This window comes from Streptopelia decaocto (genome assembly GCF_964273445.1).
Source record: "Streptopelia decaocto genome assembly, chromosome: 5".
NCBI lineage: Eukaryota > Metazoa > Chordata > Aves > Columbiformes > Columbidae > Streptopelia > Streptopelia decaocto.
The window spans coordinates 52,291,110-52,314,130 of NC_138659.1; the positions used below are offsets into that span (position 1 = coordinate 52,291,110).

A 23,021-nucleotide genomic window follows, 5' to 3' on the forward strand; every position below is an offset into this window, starting at 1 on the left:
CGCTGCCGGCAGCACGGCTGCAGGGACCCTGCCGGACCCCGCCACCTCCCCGGCCAGGAAAACCATGCCGGCTGCTTTTCGACAAAAACATTTATCATCTTCCACACAGGCTAAGAAACTTGCAAAGAAAATTATTTACAGTAACTTTCATTGGACAGTCTCTGAAGGCAGAGCTGGCTAGCATCGCTGTCTGAAAAACGTCCGCAACAGCATCCCAAATTAAGTTTCCAGCTCTTCTTGGAAGTTATTCAGGATATTAGAATCACCACCTGAATTCTCTGTAGAGGCATATATAGCAATGTCTAGTTGATAGACACTGACTGGGAGCCATAAGCATTCATTTAAATGTAATTATCAATTTACTACATCATCCTTGCCAAAAAGATAACATGGGAGGCTTCCATCAAACAGGATGGAAATAGGGCACATGAGCTTTACCACCCTCTTGACTATAAATAATCTACAACAATGCAAGTTTTTTTCTTGTTTTACTAATAGGGAAGTCCTTTAAGTGTCAAAATATTGCCATAAAGCTTTGATATTAAGTATTATCCTTACCCAAAAGACTTCCTCCTCTCATTAATTACAAAGCTTTTCCTGTTGTGAGTTAATTTTTCCTGCAAAAAGACTTTTTGAGATCTCATCCTTCATCTCAAGGATGCTGACTCATTACTGAGTTTCCTTAATCAAGGGTTTATTTGCACCCTGCCAAATCTGGCCACTGGCATCAGTAAAGTCACACAAGTTTGTGTCCAGCCACAGAGAATGCCGTAGTGTCCAGGAATGGCAAGATTTGTTGCTAATAATAAACTACCATAAACTCCCTCACATGCAGTTTGCATACAGCTTAAGCCCATTGTGCTTGCATAGTCTTACACCTAGAAGCACATTTTACAAAAGTGCTAAACAGCGAGTAGCCACCGTTCTGACCAGATGGCTAAAAAAATATTGGGGAAAAAAAATGTGAGTTTTGTGCTTCAGATCACACTTGATCCATTGACTTCAATTTAGAAAGACAACATGGAAGTTTGTAGACACTCCACATAGGATATGAAGTATTCAGCCAGAATTACTTGTGAAAAGAACATATTGAGCTTTAATCACATTTCTACCAACTTCTTAAAGGCTTCACAACTGCATTCTTGCCTATATTCTTCTCACATGTCCTGCATAGTGAGGAATTTAGTCTAGGGGCTTCAGTCAGCCATTCAAAAGTGAAGATACTATTTTCTACTGATCCTCAATAACCAAGTGTGCCTATATGTCCTGCTGGACAACAGGATGACCATGAGCCAGCACTGTGCCCTTGTGGCCAGGAAGGCCAATGGCATCCTGGGGTGTATTACAAGGGGGGTGGTTAGTAGATCGAGAGAGGTTCTCCTTCCCCTCTACTCCACCCTGGTGAGACCCCATCTGGAATATTGTGTCCAGTTCTGGGCCCCTCAGTTCAAGAAGGACAGGGAACTGCTGGAGAGGGTCCAGCGTAGGGCAACCAAGATGATTAAGGGAGTGGAGCATCTCCCTTATGAAGAAAGGCTGAGGGAGCTGGGTCTCTTTAGTTTGGAGAAGAGGAGACTGAGGGGTGACCTTATTAATGTTTATAAATATATAAAGGGCGAGTGCCATGAGGATGGAGCCAGGCTCTTCTCGGTGGCAAACAATGATAGGACAAGGGGTAATGGGATCAAGAGGTTCCACTTAAATTTGAGAAAAAACTTCTTCTCAGTAAGGGTGACAGAGCACTGGAACAGGCTGCCCAGAGAGGTTGTGGAGTCTCCTTCTCTGGAGACATTCAAAATCCGCCTGGACATGTTCCTGTGCGACCTCACCTAGGCGTTCCTGCTCCAGCAGGGGGATTGCACTAGATGATCTTTTGAGGTCCCTTCCAATCCCAAACATACTGTGATACTGTGATATTCATTCTAACCCATCGTCAGCTTAGCAAATTTGAAGGTTTTTGAGAAAAGAAACCATTGGCTTTTCTTCAAAGGCATATGCGCAAGGAGATATACTGTAAATTTTAAATACACATGCAAGAGATCTGACATATGTTGCATATGGAGACATTAGGGTCACCTCTCAATTTAAGAATCAAATTTTCTCAGGTATTGTAGAGCTAACTCTGTGCAGAGTATACCATCAGTCTGGATCCTTCTTTGATAACTGTATATCTTAGCTCATGATGCTTTAGATAAAGACCACACATGCTTTAGCTAAATTAGAAGCTAAAAATATTAGCTATTACTGACACATTACTCAAGATTATATAAATCCAATAGTGACCCTAATCTGGCAACCATTATAACAGAAACCACGACTAGTGGCCAGGACCAACTCAATCAAGTTTAGGAGATAATACATTGTTTTAATATATTTGCTTTTCTGCCATTACAGAGAGGTTAAAAAAATGGGAACACTACAGTTTAAAAGAAAAAGAGTCACTGAGGGACAGCAGGATAAGAAAATAAGACTATTTCTGCAGATTATGACTTGGTCTCCAGCACAAACACATTCATTACTAGAAAACGGGAAGCAGATGACTGGTGGCATTGTACACATTCTCCATTCCTCAGGATGGAAGAGACATCTGGATTTTTACCACAGTGTTTTCATAGCACAAGGCCAAGACCATTTATCTGCAAGCAGACTAAGCAAGAACACTTGCCTTCTCTCACCCAAAAAGGGAAACCATTTAAGTAAGGAAATTTGTATTTGAAAATGTTGAAAAAGCACCCAGTTTACTTCAGAGTAAATAGCACTTTCTGCAATCTCATAATTTTCCTACATTTCATTGTGTTTTGCACTTTAGTTGCTCCCAAAAGGCCCTCTTCACCATGAAGCTCTTTCTAGCAGATCACTCAACACGGCTTCATTCACAGCTACATTTGTACCTACCAAACACATCAGCTTATATGGAATTTGAGCAAGGAGACAAAGAGAAAGCAGCTCTCAAGAGATTAAAGTTACTGTTTGCACCAACATGAGGGGCAATCATACTTCTTAGGTCAACAAATCCTTCAACTTCAGGATCACATGTTAACATGAAGTTAACAATGCATTACCAATTGCTTGTCTTTGAAGACTATGCCATTTTATTATTATTTTATCTAATTAAACAGAGATTCTGCAAGAACAAATATATGGAAGTACAACTCGGTATCAGGGGAAGGAAATCAGGATTACCTTTATGCAGTAACCTAGTAACTCTAAAACAAGTTCAACCTACAGTACTATTTTGAAACAAAAATACCTTGAGTGAGATTACAAGTGTAGATGAAACAAGATTACATGTTTCAGAAAGAACTCTAAGCATTTGTCACAAGTTACACACATTGTAAGCCTTCCAGGCCAGAACAACTATGGGAAGATGAGTTAGATCACCAAAAAACAAAACCACACACACACACAAAAAAACCAACCACCACACACAAAAAAACAACACCAAAACCAGTTTTGTAACACTAGAATGCCCAATAATGTTTTATGAGGATAAATTTTCCTAGATTAATATCTAATTTGAAGATAAAGAAAAACTGAATATGCAACTATGATATTATTGCACTAAACAGGCAAAAGTAACTCAGAAGTGAACTTCATAAAGAGTCTTCCCAAAGCACTCCACGGTTGTACAGTAACAGCATGGAGATAACAGCAGAGAACTGAAATACTATGCATTAATTTTTACAAGTTTTCTACCTGAAGCTGTGTGATGCTTACTCACCTGCTGAATAATTTTGGAATCTTTTGGAAGGTTTTCCCTGGGTGGAACTTTACCAAACAACTTCCATCCAGGAGCGCTTTGGACAGCAGGTTTGAGTTCCTTTGTCCTTTTAGCAAAGAAGTTTCTGAAAAGAGAGGAGGGTATTTTTTTGTTTATTAACAACTTATAAACATGATACTTATACCTACTTACATTTCTTTAAACCAAGCTCACCAATGTAGAGAATTACTTCTCAACAAATGCATAGTGTGCTACCTTAGCTTTTTCTTATACTTTCAAATAATTAACTTGAGCAGCTTTCATTACAGGTGCTTTGATACTAATATTTGTACTTACACTCCGGTTTATTTCTGAATTCTAAGCTACTTAAGCAATATCAGCCCTCTTCTAGTAATACCGGACACTTTCTTAAGTTAGCAGCGTGCAACAGTTCTCGGACTTTTGTCTGGGGTTTGTTTTAGTGTACCTTATGGAGCCAAAAACAGATGGAAAACACTGTGTAACTTATAGATTTAAGAAGAAATTGTGAAATATTACTTCTAATAACCCTTTCTGCAATCTTCACACCTTCAGCTCTCATAACATGGACTAGAAAACCAGGGACCATGCACACAGAAGATAACCTTTGCCAGTGCCTAAAGCAATTACACTCAAACAAGCAAATAACTGCATTGCCCTATTAGTTCTTAGAAAGCCAACCATTTGACTCTGATCACAAGCTCTCAGAGAGCATGCCATGTGCAAGTGCTTTGAAAGAGAACGAAGTGCATTTATTCTGAATACTGGAAAGCTACTTTCCAGAAACTTATGAAAAACACAGAGGGATTAAAAGTTAGGTACCCTGTAAGGTTATTTCTCAGGATGCTTACAAGTTGACCTCTGAGCAAGCAGAATATGGAGCACATCTATTGGAAGATGTTTTTGAGCAGCACTAACCAGCCAACCTTGTGCTTTCGTGCCCTTCCTCTGGAAAGACATCCCCAGATTTATCCTTCATGTACAACATTTTGTTGTATTTTAAAATACATTTCCTTCTCAAACTGAATGCATTCACATTTGTGCACAGAAATCAGTCTCTTGGCTTTGCCCAGACAGAAGCAGCATGCTCCAACAACCGCAAACTGTCTGAAAAGCGTATAGTTGCTCTTAAATTCCAGCGCTGTCAGGGTCTGACCATGAAGCATAGTTGTACAATTAGGAACTGTCAGCATTCGAAAGACATTGTATAGCTTTCAAATACAAGCTGTCTTTTCAGCTCACAGAAGGTTTTTCGTTATTTAGGAAATAAGCAAATGTGTGTCACAAAAATCTCTTCTGTGCAAGTCTGTGTGAATGGACTCTACGGATACTCCTGTGGTAGTTGAAGATCTAGCCACCAAAAAACAGCAAGCTGGGGAGTAGAAGTAGATGCTGATAAAGTGTGAAAGTCTCCCAAGAACTGTAAGCTCAAGACAAGCAGTCCTGTGGAATCCAGGAGAACCGAGAAACTCAGAACACTGAGACTCTGCTGTCCAAGGCCAGCAGCACACGCTAGCAACAACAGCTTGTTATAAAAAAAGGAAGACGACTGCAGTCAAGGAAGCAGCAGCTGCTTCAGGCAGGCAGGGAGTACGGGATTACATACACACCTGATGAAAGAGAAAGCACTTTGAGAGATTTTTTTTTGAATGCCCACACAGAAGCTGTTGGTGCACTAGTACAGCCCTTCGAGTCTGTGGACGTCTTCCAGCTGCTGTTCCAACCCAGTAAATGAGTAAGTACACTTGGAAATAATTGCTTGCACTGCATTAATATTTACCCGCCATTAATGAAATTCAGACGTTGCTATTAATAATAGCTTAATTAGATATTAATAGCTAATTAATAGCTTAATGGCTTAATCAATACAAGGTTTTCTAGTAAGCATTAGTTGTAATCCATGCATCCCACAACTCTGTCCCCATCAGGGAAACTTGCGATATCTTAGTCCATCCCTGCGGAAGCAGAGTAAGTACCCAGAACCCCAAACTAGTGTTTCCTGACACATGACCTGGAAAGAGGGGCTGATGAAAAAGCCAAGCCATGGTACCAACATCTTTAAAGTCAATCCCAAGACTGCATACCATTAGTGAAATAAACAGGTCCATCCATAACAGAAAAATAAGTCAAAAGTGTGCTTATGTAAACAACAATGGCTTGTTTCACAAGCACAGGAAACCTTTCACAGTGCTTTACATTGTCTTCAGGAGGGAATGAGAAGTGTTCAAAGAATCATCAAAAAAACAAGACGAAGTATTCTAAAGACCAAGATGACACTAGATACTACACTAGATACTGCCCTTAAATCTGCAATTACAGCAGCAGCTATATATGAAACTTAATTGGGAGAGATATTTTTCCAAAAGCAGGTATGCAGGAAGATACATTCTGGAGTACCATTCTTGAAATACGAATTAGCTGATGTGTCCTGACTTCACGGATAGCAGTAACCATCCAGTCTCTGCACATATTACAAAATACTACCAGGATTACCTGGCAGTTCAGCTCCATTGCTTCCAGCACTTGTGGAAATGGAGATGATGTATGCCTTGAACAGTGATGGCAATCTGTCACTGTATCAAAGCTGGTTTATGAATAACCAGGAAGCTGGCAGATTTTAAAAGGAGAAATGTGTAAACACACAGAAGGTTTTAATTAATATATCTGTACATAAGATTTATGCAGCCTTGTGGCTTTTACAAGATTGGATTTTCTTTAAAAAAACAAAAACAAAAAAAAAAAACCACAAAAACCAAACCAAAACAAAAACAAACCACCAAAACAAAACAAAAACAAATATAACATTAAAACAAACTGTACAGAACATAGTCTCCACCAAAACACATCTTGGTTGTTTCTTTATTCTTCTGTGGTGTACTGAAATAAGCAAAAGCTTATTTCCCTTTTTATGAATGCACAAGTGAAAATATGCAATTTTACTTTTATTGAGTAGCAATTCATTGAAGTCTTTTTCTTGTGAAGGCAAAATGTTTGTCAGACATTATATCGTGTCAAAATAAACCTCACATAGGAATTCTAAACCAAGAGAAATTAATGTGAGGTTTACAAATAAGCTTTACTGAAGATGGAAGGGCACTTTAATACATTGTTTTGGCAGCTAACAGTATCACATCTGATGTGTTGTTGACAACAGTAAGGCCTTATAAAAGCACCGTTAAGGAACAGCATCTGTGAAAGCTGACCAGTTGCATTCACTGAACTGCAGGAAGTGTACCAGATTTGATATATTTGTTGCTGCTTAGAATATTAATGAGTTTCACTGATCCCCGGAAAAGTCATCTATTGAGATGGACTGAAGAGTCAGTGGCATTTTGGTACAGAATCTCAAAATCCATCTGAAAACATCACATTTCCTTAAAAAGAAGCCTACACTTTAGAACTGAATAATGCTTTCTGTTGAAAGGACAAGTATTAAATTAGTTCATTGAATTCAGCTTTGGTTTACAAAAGCCCAGTGGAAAACTTGTAAGTTTTTTTCCCTGCTAGTTTTATATAACTACACTGGAACACATATTAACATTCTCAGTGACACTCAAAAATGTTCCAGTGGGTGCACTGAAGAGCCTGAAAAGTAACTGAAGCAAGACAGACTACAAAGCTGTTACTGGCACATACCAAGACATCTATTTCTGACATTGTTTGGATTATTCTATACAAAAACCTATGGGCAACCTGAAGTTGCTTTCCTTCCCGCTCCAAATTTTAACTCAAAGGAGCCTGCCAGAAGAATAATCTCTGATGATTCAGAGTTCTGATGTTGTTGAGATATAGTCCAGCATTATTGGAAGCAAGCAACTGTATTTACTTCCCATTTTTTCCTAAAACTCCCATTTGAGTCCAGGACTCTTAGCAATAACACTTGGAAACAGCATCCACAAGCCTGTATCTGCCCTTAGTTCTGAGCTTTAAAACAAGATATAGACTCTGACTCACCTCCCCACTCTCCATAAAACTGTAACCTGTAGCCTTCAAAGCCATACATTCAGCAATGCTTGTGAAGTGTTTAGGAAAAAAACAAACAAACAGTTTAGAAATCTGTGAAATGCAACAAAGTTGCAAAATGGCAAGCTAAAATGCAGTCCTGGCGTGTACGGCTTAACCTGCATTATTAAAGCACTTTTAATGTGACTGCCTAGAAAGCCATCCTAACTGTTTAGTCAGTGAATCTAGTAATGCACCTTCAATCAGATTTGTAAAAGGCACTGCAAACTCAAAGGTAATTAGTCAGCCAAAGCAAGAAGGTGTCCTAATAAGGATTTACCTCCTCCGCATTGAAGAAAAATCGCAGCATTGTTCTACTTATTAGGTGTTAAGAGAAACAAATCATTAGAACTCCACCTTCAGACCCAAGCGTCACCTGTTCTGCTGCTTTTAGTTCTCTATATACAAATTTCAAGTGCAGGGGAAGGTTGGATCTTACATGTGAGCTGTTTAAGACGAGCATCAGTTCTGCACTATGAAAAGTGGCAAAAAAATCAAGTGGTATCAACTACTGAAACCAGTATATGGTCTCAGAAGAAAGCATAAAACACAGGATCATCATTACTGTTACACCTGAGCAACAAAGCATGCTTCCTCCTTACAATTCACTTTCATATACAAATACATCTAATTCAAAATGCTGCACCATGTTAGACAACAAACAACTGTGGGCATCCCCGGAAAACAACCCTTGCAAAACTTGATGCATGGCACCAAACAATTTTTTTCCAAATAAAATATTCAGAATTCAGGGTTATCTTAGAAATAAATGTGTTTCAATCCTGATGCTGAAAGCTAGAATACTATAATCTATTTCCTTTGCAAAGCAACTTTGACCTTGCTCAAAATGTTTACTCACTAATCTACAAATAAAATAGCTCCTACAAGTGACCTTCCTGTTAAAACATTTTTCTGACCTTTTTTACACACATAACAGTCTGGTTTACAGTAATTTTCAATCAACGATCATTTCTTGTCATTGCATCTACCTGTCAAGATCTCTGGTAACAGGGAAGCGCTGAGAAAACAAGCTTTGAAAGCCAGAAGAACTGATAAAGGAAGTGATGGCTGATCATATTTTCCTTTTTCTTAAGCATCTAGTTCCTGTTGTTACACACTGCATAAGATAACTGTCTCATGTTAAATCCAGTGAAGCAAGAGACAAACAGGAAGGAATCAGCAGCACATCAAGACTATCCTCACTTTATCCTATTTAACTTTTCCTCCCAGAATCACACAGGCTTAGAGGGGGAATCCAGCATCGAATTAAAACTGCAAATGAGCACCAAGCTGGACAAAAAGTTTCCTGTTTGGTTGTTTTAAATATAATTACAAAAATCCAGTTAAAAAAATTGGAAGCTGCATTTCTCTGCAATAATTAAATCACATTAAAAATCCACTGATTCCAAGAAAACCTCGGCATTTGTAAAATGAATATGAAATAATAAAACTCATTAAAAGCTGCATATGTATTATGATACAATTTACTTTGCATCACCACAAAGAATAGAGTTCTGCTTGTGAAAAACACTCTGTTCTTGCTCCATCCCTATGCTAATTTTTAACTAAGTTTCCTAGGCATACAGAACAGGTCTATGGTTGAAATCTGAATGAGCCAAAAGGCAAACTGATAAGGAAACTACTTATGGACCTAACAATCTTTATCCAGAGAGCTGTATCACTGAGGAGTTAGAAGACATATGTCCAGAAATTGTTACAGATGCATTTTAACTGGAATAGCATTAAAATCAGTCATTTAGGCTTAAAGTCATCCCTTCAGAACAGTATGCACAAATTCTGAAGACCCCTGCAAGTCTGTAATTCCATATTCCTTCATGACTGAAACTGAGCACATAGCAAGAATTTTAACATTCACACTGGCATGTTTTTGCCATGTGTAAAACACAAAAGCTGCTTAAGAACACAACAGAATTCTTCTTCATACTCAAGACTTGTCCATTCTGTTAAGGTCTTACATGCAACAACTTGGAAGTAACACCAGAAAAACATTGCTTGATTGTAGACAAGTAGCTCCTCTTAAACAAGACTTTTCAATAATTTACATACCGAAACAAACGTAATTCAACTCTAAGCATAAATAATGAATAATTAAAAGAAAAAAAAAAAACTTTCTGGTTAGCCACTTAAAAAGCTCGCAGAGCAACGACAGTAGAATTCTACTTCTAGATTTTAAATTGTTTATATACAGTACACCATTTGTAGGAATTTATGAAAGTGTCGAAAAAAATACAATGTATGTTCAAAGCGCACACAATAATTATTTCTTACACCACTGGATAGGGTTATTTTAGATTTGAATTACATGACATTGTCAAGGAGCTGTTTGCTCACTTTCACATGCTCAGAAGTGTTTTCTCACATTATTAGTTATGGCTGGAAAAGTGACATGAACATTAAAATATTAAGAGCAAATACCCCTACTTTAGAAATACACTTTTCAACTCATCCTTTACTCTCACATTTCAACCTTAAGATACAAACATTTTTCAGTTTAGTTTAAAATCCATAACATATAGATCTAGAACAAAACACTAATAAATTTAGAATTTATTACACATGCTATATTTTTATTTTCAATAACTTAGAACAACATCAGCCCATTTTGATTCCATACATTTATACAGTTGCTCTGAGCACAAGTTTCCAGGCTCTGTCCTCCTCCACCACCTTGCTGCAAGGAACAACTACACACCAGCTGAAGTCCTGTTCCCCCGGACACAGATCTACATATTACAGGATGTTTCACATTTCAGGACTTTATAGCAGTACAAAGATCTCTTCTTTCTCTCCACACCAAGGCAACCCAGAGACTATCCCAAACCACCCTTCTTCAAAGGAATTTCAATGTTTGCATCTGTAATACTCTAGAAATATAGTCTTAAGTGCTACACAAGCAAGTTTTCAGTTTTCCTCTCCTCCCCCCAAAAAATTAAAATAAGGAAACAAAAAAAATCCGAACCAGTAGAAGGCCCATCTTCAGCAAGACCAAGCTTACAGTATTTTTTTAATGAAGCTCTGACATTTCTATTGGTATTACTGGTTAACTAAAGCCTCAACTATAATACAATTAGGTATACCTGAAATCTAATGAACCATCAAGGAGTAGCTACTAAGGACTGAGGGGTAGGCAAGAAGGAGGTTTCTGGCCTCTTAGGAGGGAAAGATTAACAGTTGATACCAGTCCCAAAGTGGCTTTACAAACTCTGCTGCAAAACAGTTCTACTACAGGTACAAAAACACTTGGGAAGTTTTAACAGTTGAAACCATTTAGCAGTATCACAGAACGCTCAGTACACAGCACTTTCTGGCAAGCAGTATTTTAACAGTCTAAATAATACTTCTAACAAACATCTGTTGCACAGGTCAACTTCACAAACATGCTCAAGCATTCCAAAACATACATGAACAAGCAGACATATGCCAAGGTGACAGACGTGGTTAAATTTCAAAATGCTTAAGTAAAAAAAAAAAAAAAAAAAAAAGAGGAAGATAACTGGTGTGGTCTTACCTTTACTTTTCAGAGTGAACTAGCAAAACAGAGCCCTATGTCAAACTATTTTATCATCTTCAATATCTAATCTGGTAGTTCAGCAGCTATTTTGATGCTACACCAAACGTTTAACAATAACCAAATGTCACTTGCCCACAGAACCTAAACCAAAATCCTAGATCACAGCTGCAAGAAGTGGAGAATTTCTACCAGTTGACTACAGATGTTCTGCTATTTCTTTCATGGCCAGGTGTATCTACTCCAGCAAAACCACAGCTGCTAAACCAGCAATATACTCTGAGCAAAAAAACACTACAGGAGTAAGACCCCTTCCCTCCCACACACACACAATGGCTAAGCTATTTCAGCTCCACTAAAGGGGAAGCCCATTTCTCTTCCTTGCAGCAGTCCTACGGCCCCTTTTTCTGCATCAATTCCCAAGACTCTCTATACCTTGCAAGTCAATTCAATTCACTAATCCCACAGAAAACCATCCACATTTTTTCACTCCCGAGCTTAACAAGCTATAGCAGCTCATAGAGGATCAAATAAATACCAGAAGCAGGGAAGAGACATTCCCTTTGTTTCCTGACAACAACAAACTCTTCAATCACCTCAACAAGATTTCTCACAAATGTACAACATACTGAAGCAACCTGCCTAAAACTGTTCTAGTAGAAACTCACTTTCAGTTAAGGCAAAAGTCTCACACTTTATCAGGGCAGTCACCTGTGTAGTCCGAATGTTCCTATACAAGATACATTTTCAAGACAAAGGTGAAAGATTTTCAGCCTTTGATACAGCCTACAAGTCTGTGAACTGTAAGTTCAAACACAGGGCAGAGTTTTATTTTTAAGACTGTCCCAAGAGCAGCAAAGCTTACTGCTCCAAACAGCCTGGTTAAACCCCATTCACTATTTTTCCCTTCTGCTCCCAGAGTGCCTGTCAACTACTTGATTGTGTAATGTAGTACTACAAAATACTACAGTACTACTTTTGTAGCCACTTAGTGTATCTGGTATATGCTGTGGTTAGCAATTCACAATAGATTTTATGTCACTCCTTCAGTGATAAATTGCAGAAATACTACAAAATTCAATAATCCATTTTTGATGTGTTAGACAGATGACATTAATATGCAAGAGCCTGATTATTTCCAGTTTTGCCTGATGACGTTGTGTTTTACAAAGCAAGGAAGAGACTCCCCAATCTATCACTCAGTTGCCCACAGAACTTGAGGAACAGCAAGCAACTTGCAAAATACCTAAAGTTTACAACAACAAGCAGCTAGAATCATAAAATGATTTAGGTTGGAAAAGACCTTTCCCATCAAGTCCAACTGTAAACCTAACACTGCCAAGCCACCACTAAACTATGTCCCTAAGCACTACATCTACACGTCTTTTAAACACTTTGAGGGATGGCAACTCAACCACAACAGGCGACACAGCCCATTTCAATGCCTGACAAGCCTTCTGGGAAGAAATTTTTCCTAATATCCAATCTAAACCTGCCCTGGTACAACTTGAGTCCATCTCCTCTGTCCTATCACTTGTCACCTGTGAAAAAGAGACGCACACCCACCTCACTACAACCTCTGTTCAGGTAGCTGTACAGAGCAGTAAGGTCTCCCCTCAGCCTCTCTTTCTCCAGACTGAACGACCCCAGTTCCCTCAGCCACCCACAACAGAGATACTTTGTGCTCTGGAATCTCCACTGCTTCCCATTCCACAGCTACAAACCCCCCCAATGCCTTTGGTAATTCACAGTTTGTTTGGGTTTTGTTGGTTGGTTGGGTTTTTTTTGTAAAGCGTTCTGGCATCCAGCATACAAACAGCTTCATTATTGCCCAGCAGCAAGAAAGACAAGATCCTACATTAATGGATGCATTAGGCAACTGAAGCGATACAGACAGGACTGAGCTTTGTGGAGTCTGAGACCTGGCCAGGGCCAACCTTACTCTGCTACAGAACACTGAGGAACTGGAAACAGCAACTCTGTTTGCTGTTCTTGAAGCATATGTAAGATGTGTGAAGTACAATCACCATTGTCCCACTGCATCTTCCTCAGCACACCAAACCAGACCTCAGCGACTGGGGCAGCAGCAGCAAGCCTGGGCTTCATTTGCTACAGCAGAGGCAGAAGGGTTAAAGATGTTCTATTGCTTTCCATATCTCTGGTGTCTTTTCTCCTTCTAGACAATCACTCAGTTTGTTTCTACAGCTGGCCTTCAGGACATTTGTTTAGATCAACAGAACTGCCCTAGGCAAGGGGAGCCAACAAGGCAGCTTTTATTATACTGCCTGATCCAGAAAGACTGTTTCACTTCAAGAGTACATTAAATAAAAGTTCCCAATATAACAACAAAAACAGAACACCATTTCTTCTTAATAAAGGAGTACCTTGGAGAAGGATGAATAAAAATCGCAAAGAGCTTCCTCCCATTGGCTACAGGTGTTATTCTCAGTGGGGAGTAATGCAATTTTCAAGAACACCAGCCTGAATGTTTGGCTCTCAGAAGTTCTGGAAGAATAAACTCATCTATGACCATCAAAACCAGTTTTCTACTCATTCAGGTCATAAGTTCACCCACAACATCCATCCACCTCTCACACTGCTACCCCCAATGCTGGGCCAGAAGCAATATGCTCTGCAGGTGGTTTGCACAGCTGACTGGTTACTCCAAATACAGAGGCAAATTAGCAGGGTCTCTCTTTTGCAGGCTCTCCTTATGCCCAGCCTTAATTCAAAAACCTGCAGGATTTCTATGTTTGAGTCCTCTCAGTCGCAGAGAAATGTGACTGAACCTGGCTAACAGGCTGCAGTACCAGAGAGATGAGGCAGTAGCTGCCTAAACTGCAGCTCCTTAGAAAGCAATAATAAAAAGGCTGAGAAGCACAGTACTGTCTGAGGCTGAGAAGCTTAAAGCAGTGTCTACCATCCAGTCTAACAAACCTAGTCCTTTCCCAGCTGAACAACAAACAACATCAAGAAGAGATAAAAAAAGGACGGGCTTTATATCATAAACATCTCAGCAGTTCCCAGGAACTCAAGAGAGGAATAATAATTTTTGCATCCATGTAAATGAAATGTGACCAAAATCCTTAAAATCCTCTTTTATTCTTAAACAATCAAGGCAAAATGGCCTAATGAATAATTGAACAGTCAGAAAAGCAAAAGCATAAAAGTATCATTTTCTTAGAGGCCAGCTGTGATTAAAGCGACCTCCTTTGGTTGTTCTTTTCCATGTAAAACATTCTGCTTTTAGTCACAAACTGTTCAGAAGAGAGGCCCTATTCATTTTGTCACACTATGCTCAATATATTGAGCCTGTAAGAAATTCTGTGGCATAAAATAAGCAGAAGAGACCATGGAATGAAAAAGGCCTTCTGTGAAACTAAGCAGGGAAGAAGATAATTTCAGGTTAAGTTTAAATACCTCTATAAAACACTCCTTAGCAAAAAAAGCTACAACTCCAACAGTTTTGTGCACACTGAACAGTAATTTCAGCTGTTTGGCTTGGAAAAAAAACAAACAAAACAAAATACTAAAAAAACCCACACAACTCCCCTTCCCCCCCCAAAAAAAAAAACCAAAAAACAAACAACCACCAACCTACAGCATTAGTTTAAGGAAAACTCACTTCAATAAAAATCTTATTAGGATTATTAGACTCCCAGTGCAAATATCTGTACCAACATCTACCAAGGAGAAAAGATAAATTTCTAATAATACACTGGGTAGTTGAAGTTGATGAAGATTATACATATGGCTGTAAGGTCTTAGAAATCACATCTATTTAGTCAGGTGTGATGTTTTGTTTTTTTTCTTGGGAGGAGAGGGCAGGAAATGGGCTGCAGACAGAAGCTGGAGCAACCTGATACCTATCCAGAATTAAATCAGCATATGATTCTTCCGCTTGCACACCTGAAATCTAACTTTGATTTACTAATCAACAGACATTCTAGCCATGGGCACCATGGATGCACAGCATCTTACATACTTATGGTGAAACACCCATTGCTCATGTTTTTTCAGAAACACAAAACTCTTTAAAGCCTATACATCAAGAAACTTCCTCAAACAGCCATTTTCAACTCATAGACCTTGAGGACTTGCTCATTTTCATAAGCTGCTTGGAACTGGTTCACTAACAAAAACAAGGCTGCTGTCATACAGATCTAGTTTTCGCAAGTGCAGATCCCACTGTAGAAACTTTAGATGTGCACAGTATTTCCTTAACCTTTTTATGAATAACAGTTTTCTATCATTTGGGTAAAATTTTCCATGTACACAGTTATTAAAAAGTTGGGAGCCAAAATAAAAAGTGCCGAGCTTTTATCTTCAAAGTTTGCTACAGTTTGTTTTGCTTAGGAGATTACCCTTACTTCAGTTGCCATTATATTTGTTATTCATATGACTGAAAGCCAGAAACTGGTAAATGTGTCAATACAACTTCATAAAATCAATCATTCTTAGCAAACAATGAATGAAGAATCCACAGAAAAGCTTCTCATTTTGACAAAATGAATGCTTTTTCCTATTTATATCAAGTTAATTATGCCTCTGAGGAAAAAGGAATGCTGTTTGAAGTTAGTCACAGATTTGGGTCCAGGTACTCTTGCCAAATTTCACCAGTCAGCTTTAATTAAAATCAATCATAGGTATCTGCTTGTTCACTTAAGTTACAAGATTGCTTAGAGAAAGTAAAAAAAAGTAGGTCGGACAAAGACATAAGAGTGAAGGGTGCTCTCAAAACTTCTAGGGGAAGCTTTGTTATATTCCCTTAGCTCTTCTCTTCCAATTTTCTTTCCAATACATTACCAGGATATTTCCTTGACATGTTAGAAGCATTCTGTAGCTTTTTTTTTTTTTTCCTTCTTATCTGGACAGAGGGAAAAAAAAACAACCCCAAAAACAAGCACACAAAGTCTTTCGGGTTGTCAGCAAGAGCTGGCCAAGGCACAGGCAATAGAGAAATATAAATGAAGCATTGTGAAGTGCCCCCAATATGTTCTTTGACCTTTACACAAACAGGAGATCTAGAATATCTATCAGAACTAGGATGGCTCATACCCCACCTGACTCTCTTTTTTGACCAAAACCCCACAAAACAGATTTATTCTTCATAGAGGCACTGTACATCCCCTGAAATTTCATGCTGATTTATGAAACAGAAGAGCTCTGGAAAAAGAAAAAAAAAACAACACACACAAGAAACCACCACACAACCACGTTGACTCTGGTATTAAACACTGATGAGATGCAACTGTAGACTAGGTATATGCCTATATAGCTCAAAGAGCTTCAACTGCTACTTAATAAGAAATTTAAACTACAGCTCTACAGACATTACTAGTACACAAGTAACCATACTCAGGGAGGTAAACCTCTTCACAACTCTCTGCAGTGTCTGTCAAGGACATTAGTAGGAGCACAAAGATTAGCAGCTCTTGAAGAACTACCTATTTACTGAAATCACAGAACTGTGTTTACAAAGAGGGAAAAAAAGATGCAGACTTCAGAGATTTCACAGTTCTTTGTTCCTACATACACTGATTCCCTTCAACTTCCAATCATCTCCACAAGTGAAGATTTTTCAAAACTTCTGGACAATAAGCACAACCACTCTGACTGAGGAAGGAAAGATGAGACTAGACAGTTTTTGTAAGCATAAGCGTGCCAGCTACCATCTATGTGTCCAACACCTTACACCTATAGGTCTTTAGGATGTGCTGTGATCTACACTAAGTGGTGGTTATGAATTAAGCTCTTTGCTATTTTATCAGTAAAACTTGTTAGATGAATTCTGGAAAACAAGTACTTGGGAAAATGGTGCTTTACTACAACAGTGTAAATATCACTGCTGTTGTCACCAGTAAGCTTTGAATCCAGGAATGAGAAACTTTGCCAACTACAAGATATGTACATTTATCTAGTAAATACACAATCCAGAAAGGAAAAACACCTTAACAAGCTTGGTACATACGTGTAGGACTATGAAATATAATCTATCTTTATAAGACGTTCAGAATCACCATGGCTTTATGTCAGTCCCACAATACTCACTGCTGCTTGGCCTTTTTGGTTTACTGTTCTGCTCTGTATGTTCTGCTTTGGGGGATAAAGTATACTGCAATCAAAGTAATCATCACGGCTTTAACTCAACCGTCCGCACAACATTCCTGCTCACTGAACCATTCTGTACCCCATAACAATCCACTGGGGCTACCCAAAAGTGATCCAATAACCCAAGAACAGAGTATTACCCTTGTAAGCTGCTACATAAGACCATAAACCACAAGAACAGTGCCTATATATGACCATATTATGAATCATACACAGGAGTACAAAGCAGTGACAGGTGACTTTCAAGAAGCCACTTAATGCTCTGACCATAACAGTAGCACAGTGGAGACAAGTGACCATAGTCATGCAATTTTCCTTGCCACAGCACTCTACTCCACATACCTCTGATTTACTTGAGACATCCCACTTCACATGCTGAGAGAAACAAAGAGAGCATAGCAAAAATTATTATTTTTCAGTTTAAAGTTGTTAGCATTGATTTGACAGGTTTATTAATTTGGCACAAACACAACTTAAGAGCCCAGGGCCAAATATTGCATCTAATACTTACCTAAAGAAAAAAGCTTTGATCACTGATGGAAACATTCCCATGGCCTTAAAATAATTATTACTGACAATCTCAAAGGCACAGCAACTCTCCCTGTTACAGAGCTCAGGTAAGATGCCACTGTTGACAGCTGCTCACTTTTTCCATTATTTCACCTCATGGGTTTCTCATGGTTCAGTGAAATTTACACAGACAATTAACATGGATGATTTCAAGGAACTGCAAAGCAGGCCAGGCTGAAAACTGAAGGGATGGAAATAAGCAGCTGGAAGAAGCAGCAGCCTCCTAACCCAGATCCGCCACAACCGAACAGTTTGACTGACTGGGCAATGACGACAATGAAGCTCTCGCACTGAAGGCACTAGGACTTCCCCCTTGGCTTCTCTCAGACTTTAAACAACAGCAAGAAACGTCCACCTTGTAAAGAATTTCCATGTGATTATGACTACTAGAAAAAAACATGGAAGCTACCAAATTTTAGAGTTTGTAACCTAGACCAAGAGCATTACAAGTGCAAAACAGCCTATAAGATGCTCCAGACTGCTGAACTACCCGTACACTGTGGGAGCAGATACAGGTGCCAACAAAACACAAACAAGTAGTTCTATCTTAGCAAGTACTTTTGATAGGACACAGTCACCCAGTACAAATTAAGTTTTGGGAAGTAACATCATTTATGGCTCTGTGCTCATTCAAAAATACAACCAATCATCTGCTGAGAGGTTTCACAAGGGGGTATAGTTGCTATCAACATTCAATCACAGGACAGTTTTTAACAATTTAAGTCCTCATTCCTGAGAGCCAAGCTATCTTTCTAAGAACTGGAAGAAAGTCCACTCACAGAGGCAACTGTCAGTTTGGAACAACAAGAACTAACTACTCAAAAGAATTTATGACAGGCTTCTCTAAGCCACTTCTCTAAGCAATGGAGACTACAAACTCTAATGTTACCGTATCTAGAGACCAATCTATCAAGGAAGGTAAGTCTGGGTTTGGTTTTGTGGTTTTTTGTTTGTTTGGGTTTGTTTGTTGTGGGGTTTTTTCCTCTCTCTAATCAGTAAAAGTGCTTTTTATTAATAAATCTCATTTTGGCTGCTCAGATGAATTCAGCTGTAACTAAGACACTTTTATGAACATATAGGCAGAGCTGAAGGTAAAGTCACTGAAGACAACATTGCTTACCAGGCCAAACACGCAAGAGGCACAGACAGCTGGGCCAGTCAAGGGCTATGAAACTGACTCTCTGTCAAGTCCTTTTTTTCACCGAGGCATCAGCACTATACCTTTTGCCAGGATAGAAAGAATTACACTTTTCCATGCATTATCCAAGCCTTCACTAGAAACAGCGAACATGAGTATATACTGACAAAAACTTGTACCGCACACCAAGTTCAGTCTTTTCTATGAAGAAAATTCTACAGAATTTCATTAAGTTTTCATTCCAGGGCAATAACCAGCAAGTACCAATGTTACTGGTCAAAGTGTTCAAGTAGTGAGACAAAGAGAAAGTAATCTACCCCAGTCCACATAACATGGCGGGGGGGAAGGTGTGAGGAAAAAGAACACTAATAGGAAATACTGGGAATAGAGTGACATCTCTCAACCCATCCTTGAAACAAAGTGGAGGCATCAAACTCACCTGCAACTGCCAGTATCCCTGGGCAGGAATCCATCTCTCCCTTTCCTGAAGGCAGAGAGAGCCTATTTCTCAGTTTTGGATCCTGCCTCAAGATCAAGTCTCCCCTCTTCTATATCAATTCTTCAGTTAATAGATGTAATCTTATTCTGTCTCCTCTAAACACTTAGAGACCCACCATGCTATTAGAGCGACTGTCACACAGTAACTATAATCCTGGGGTTTTGGAGAGCAAAAACTGTTAGAAATTTGGGAAATCCCCTATCCAAACATAACAAAAGTAACACAGAGTATGCTATAAACTATTATAGTCAAGATGCACCTCCTGTGTAGTATGTTAAAGAGCAAGTGATTCTACAAAGTCCCCAGGTAATGAAGCTGGATGCCCTAGAGTTTTTGGGTTTGTGCTAGAAACTTAACAGAGGCCCAATTAATTTGAGCACAAAGCCTAGCCCTTGAAGCACACCACAGCACACTTTGGAATAAACAAGTAAACTGTATCTACATTGTCAACAAGCAGCAAAAGTTTTATGAGCCTTTGTTACTTCCATGACTCTATTACACTAAAATAGTTTCCAATACCAACAATTTTCACCTTATTCCTCAAAGAGTTTAATCAGTACCATTGTGTTCATTCAGACAGCAAAACACTCTGGCACAGAAAGCAGATTCCAGTTTGAAGCCCGGATAGTTTGCAGCAGCACAAGTGACTTTATCACCTTACGCTTGCTTCCAACCCAAAGCCTCTTTCTTGCTGCAGCAATATTTACCTGGTGGCAAAAGCCCGGCGGGGCTGGACTGGCTCATCACCTGACCAGCAGTAAGACACTGCTGGCGCCGAGACACGTCGCTTCAGACAACCCCAGCGCCCCGTGAGCCGGTCCAGCAGACCTTCACCCCCACCGCCGGCGCACCCGGCCCGCCGCGCCCCGCGGGGCAACCCCCGCCCAGGCTCAAGGCCGGGCACTGCCGGTACCAGCCCCGCCGCCGCCCGCCTTTACCTGGTGAAGAACTCGGCAAAGCTGCTGCCGGCGCTGGCGATGCCCGCCCGCCGGGACCTCTCCGCCGGCTCCTGCGGCGGCGGCGGGGCCGCGGGCGCCGTCCCTCCGTGGGGCAGGTGCTCCGGGGCGCTGCGGCGGCGGCTCACCTCGTAGGTGTTGCGGGAGTTCAGGTTCACGTCCGTGAAGCCGAGGGGCGGCGGGGCCACAGCAGCGGGCTCCGTCCGGCCCCGGGAAGTCCGCACAGTGGGGGCGGCCTGTGACCGGCTGCCGGCATCGTCCCCCGGGCCGAGGGGCGGCGGGGAGCTACCGGCCGCCGTCCCCCCGCGCCGCTCCGCCTCGCTCCGCAACCGGCAGCTCCTCAGCGGCTCTTCCAAGGCGGTTCCCGCGGGGACGCCGCCGCCCCCCGGGTCGGGCGGGCAGGGGACGAAGCCCCCGTTCTGCAGTTTCGCTTCCTCCTCCCCCGGCTCCGGCTCATCCCGCCCCGGCTCGGCCCGTCCTGCCCGAGGGGGGGGCGACGGCGGCGACTCCTCGGGCGGCGGCAGCAGCAGGAAGCCGACGTCCCCGTTGGTCATCCTGCCGCGGGGGCCCACGGCGTAGGCGGCTCCGTTGGCGGGCTTCTCCGGGCAGCGCTTCCCACCCGCCGCGGCGGGGCCGAGCGCCGCCAGGTACCGCTGCAGCAGCCGCTCCTGCCCCGGCCCGCCGCTCCTCCGGCTCAAGCCCCGGCTCCCATCCCGCTCCCCGTCCTCCTCCTCCTCCGCCTCCTCCGCCGCCGCCGCCTCCTGCCGGCCCGCGGGAAGCACGGCTGCGCTGCCCGGAGCTCCGGCATCGTCCGGCCCCACCATTTGCCGCCGCGGAGTCCCGGGGATGCCAGCGGCGCAGCGGGGCGGGGGCGCGGCCCCCCCGGCGCGGCGGGGGCCCAGGGGGGCGGGGCGCGCGCGTTCCTCCGCACCGGCGCCACTCAGCGCCTGGGAGCGCGGCCTCGGCGGGGGGCGGCAGGCCCGGCTCACGCAGGCGCGCGGCGCCGGCGGCGGCCCTTCCCCCCGGAAAGTCACCATAGAGAGGCAGGGCCGGAGCAGCGCGCCCGCCCTCTCCGGCGCAGCCACATCCGGGACCATAGAGTTGCCAACTAGACAGGATCTTCCCCGGCAGAGAGGTGCTGCGGAGGCCGTTCCCCCGCAGCCCCGCTACCGTATTCCAGCTAAAGGCTCGCCTCGCGCAGTACCTACCGTATTCCGCCGGCTTGCCGCGCCCCCTCCGTCACGGGAAAGCACAGCCCAGCTGCCGGTGTCTCCTCCCTTCCCTGAACCGAGCTGCCACCCACACCTGCCCGCTCCTGGTGGGGTTACACAAATCTACAGGACCCTCCGGCTGCCCCAGCGCTCCCGCAGGTTTCGGGCACGCCGCTTCCAGCCGCGCCCCGCGGTCACCGCCCCCGCGCACCCACGGACACGCCAGCAACCTGCTCGCAACAGGGAGATAGAAACGGGATGAGCGCTTTGAAATCACAGCTTGAATCCTCTCCAGAGCAGCGATGGGATGTCAGAACTCCTTAGGCTGACACTGGGAGGTGGGTGGAGGGCGTGTAGGAAGGCAGGTGCCAGCACACGTTTCCTACTGCACCTCTCAGAGGAAACGAAAGTCATTACAGCCCCCCCGGCGTAGTGAGGAAACAAGACCAAAAGTCATAGACAAAAGAAATGGCAAAGGAGCAGCAGTAACAACACAGGCCCTATGCAAGGTCTAGCAGGCTGCCACTCATCCTGGGCAAGCACCAAAGGTAGCACCTCAACCCAACAGGTGACTTTGGGATTCCTACCATAAATACATCTGGTAACAAGGGAGGTACCGTTCTCTTGGAAATCCTTGGCCAGAAAAGTCCTCCATTTGGTCATTCCACCTTCAAAGGTCCTGCTGCATTGTGGAGGTCCTTGCTTTTAAAGGCAGGCAAGTGAGGCATGCCCAGAGAGAGAGGCCTCACCCACCACATGGAAATGAAGATGAAACAGCCATCTTCTTTTCATGTTTTGCCTTTTTTTTTTCTTCCTAAAAATTGTGGCCATTTTAGAAAGAAAGGTTTAAACTGAGGATCTTAATCCAAATAAAAAGTTGATTAATTTCATTATGTTATGACTTCTTGTTAGGATTTTGCAATATAAAGACTTCTGGGTTTTGCTTTAGTAAGAAATAAACAAAAAAATGAAGTTTGTGAATTTTTTTCCCTTCTTGTAATCAGATATACATCACTGGATATTTTACATGTAACAAGCAAGTCTGATCTCACCCCTTTTTAGTTGAGTAGAATCATAGAATCATTTAGGTTGGAAAAGACCTTTAAGACCATCAAGTTCAACCGTAAGTCTAGTGCTGCCAAGTCCACCTCTAAGCCACATCCCTAAGCACCATGTCTACCCGCCTTTTAAGTATCTCCAGGGATGGTGATGAACCACTTCCCAGGGTAAGCATACAGCATATTGCAGGTAAATACAAGAATCTGA

General features: G+C 41.9%; 1 protein-coding gene across 2 annotated transcripts in view; it reads right to left on the reverse strand.

Annotated features, from left to right (window-relative positions):
* The window catches only part of TBC1D12 (TBC1 domain family member 12), a 45,417-nt gene extending 23,943 nt beyond the window's left edge, over positions 1-21,474 (reverse strand). The window contains exons 1-2 of one of the 2 annotated variants that reach the window (XM_082054873.1): positions 20,527-21,474; positions 3,722-3,845 (exon numbers count right to left, since the gene is read on the reverse strand). In XM_082054873.1, the coding sequence (XP_081910999.1) occupies positions 3,722-3,845; positions 20,527-21,368 (966 nt within the window). In that variant the 5' untranslated portion in view covers positions 21,369-21,474. The remainder of the gene's footprint in view (positions 1-3,721; positions 3,846-20,526) is intronic. The other variant, XM_082054874.1, reaches the window with a different exon arrangement.
* Between the last annotated feature and the right edge of the window lie 1,547 nt (positions 21,475-23,021).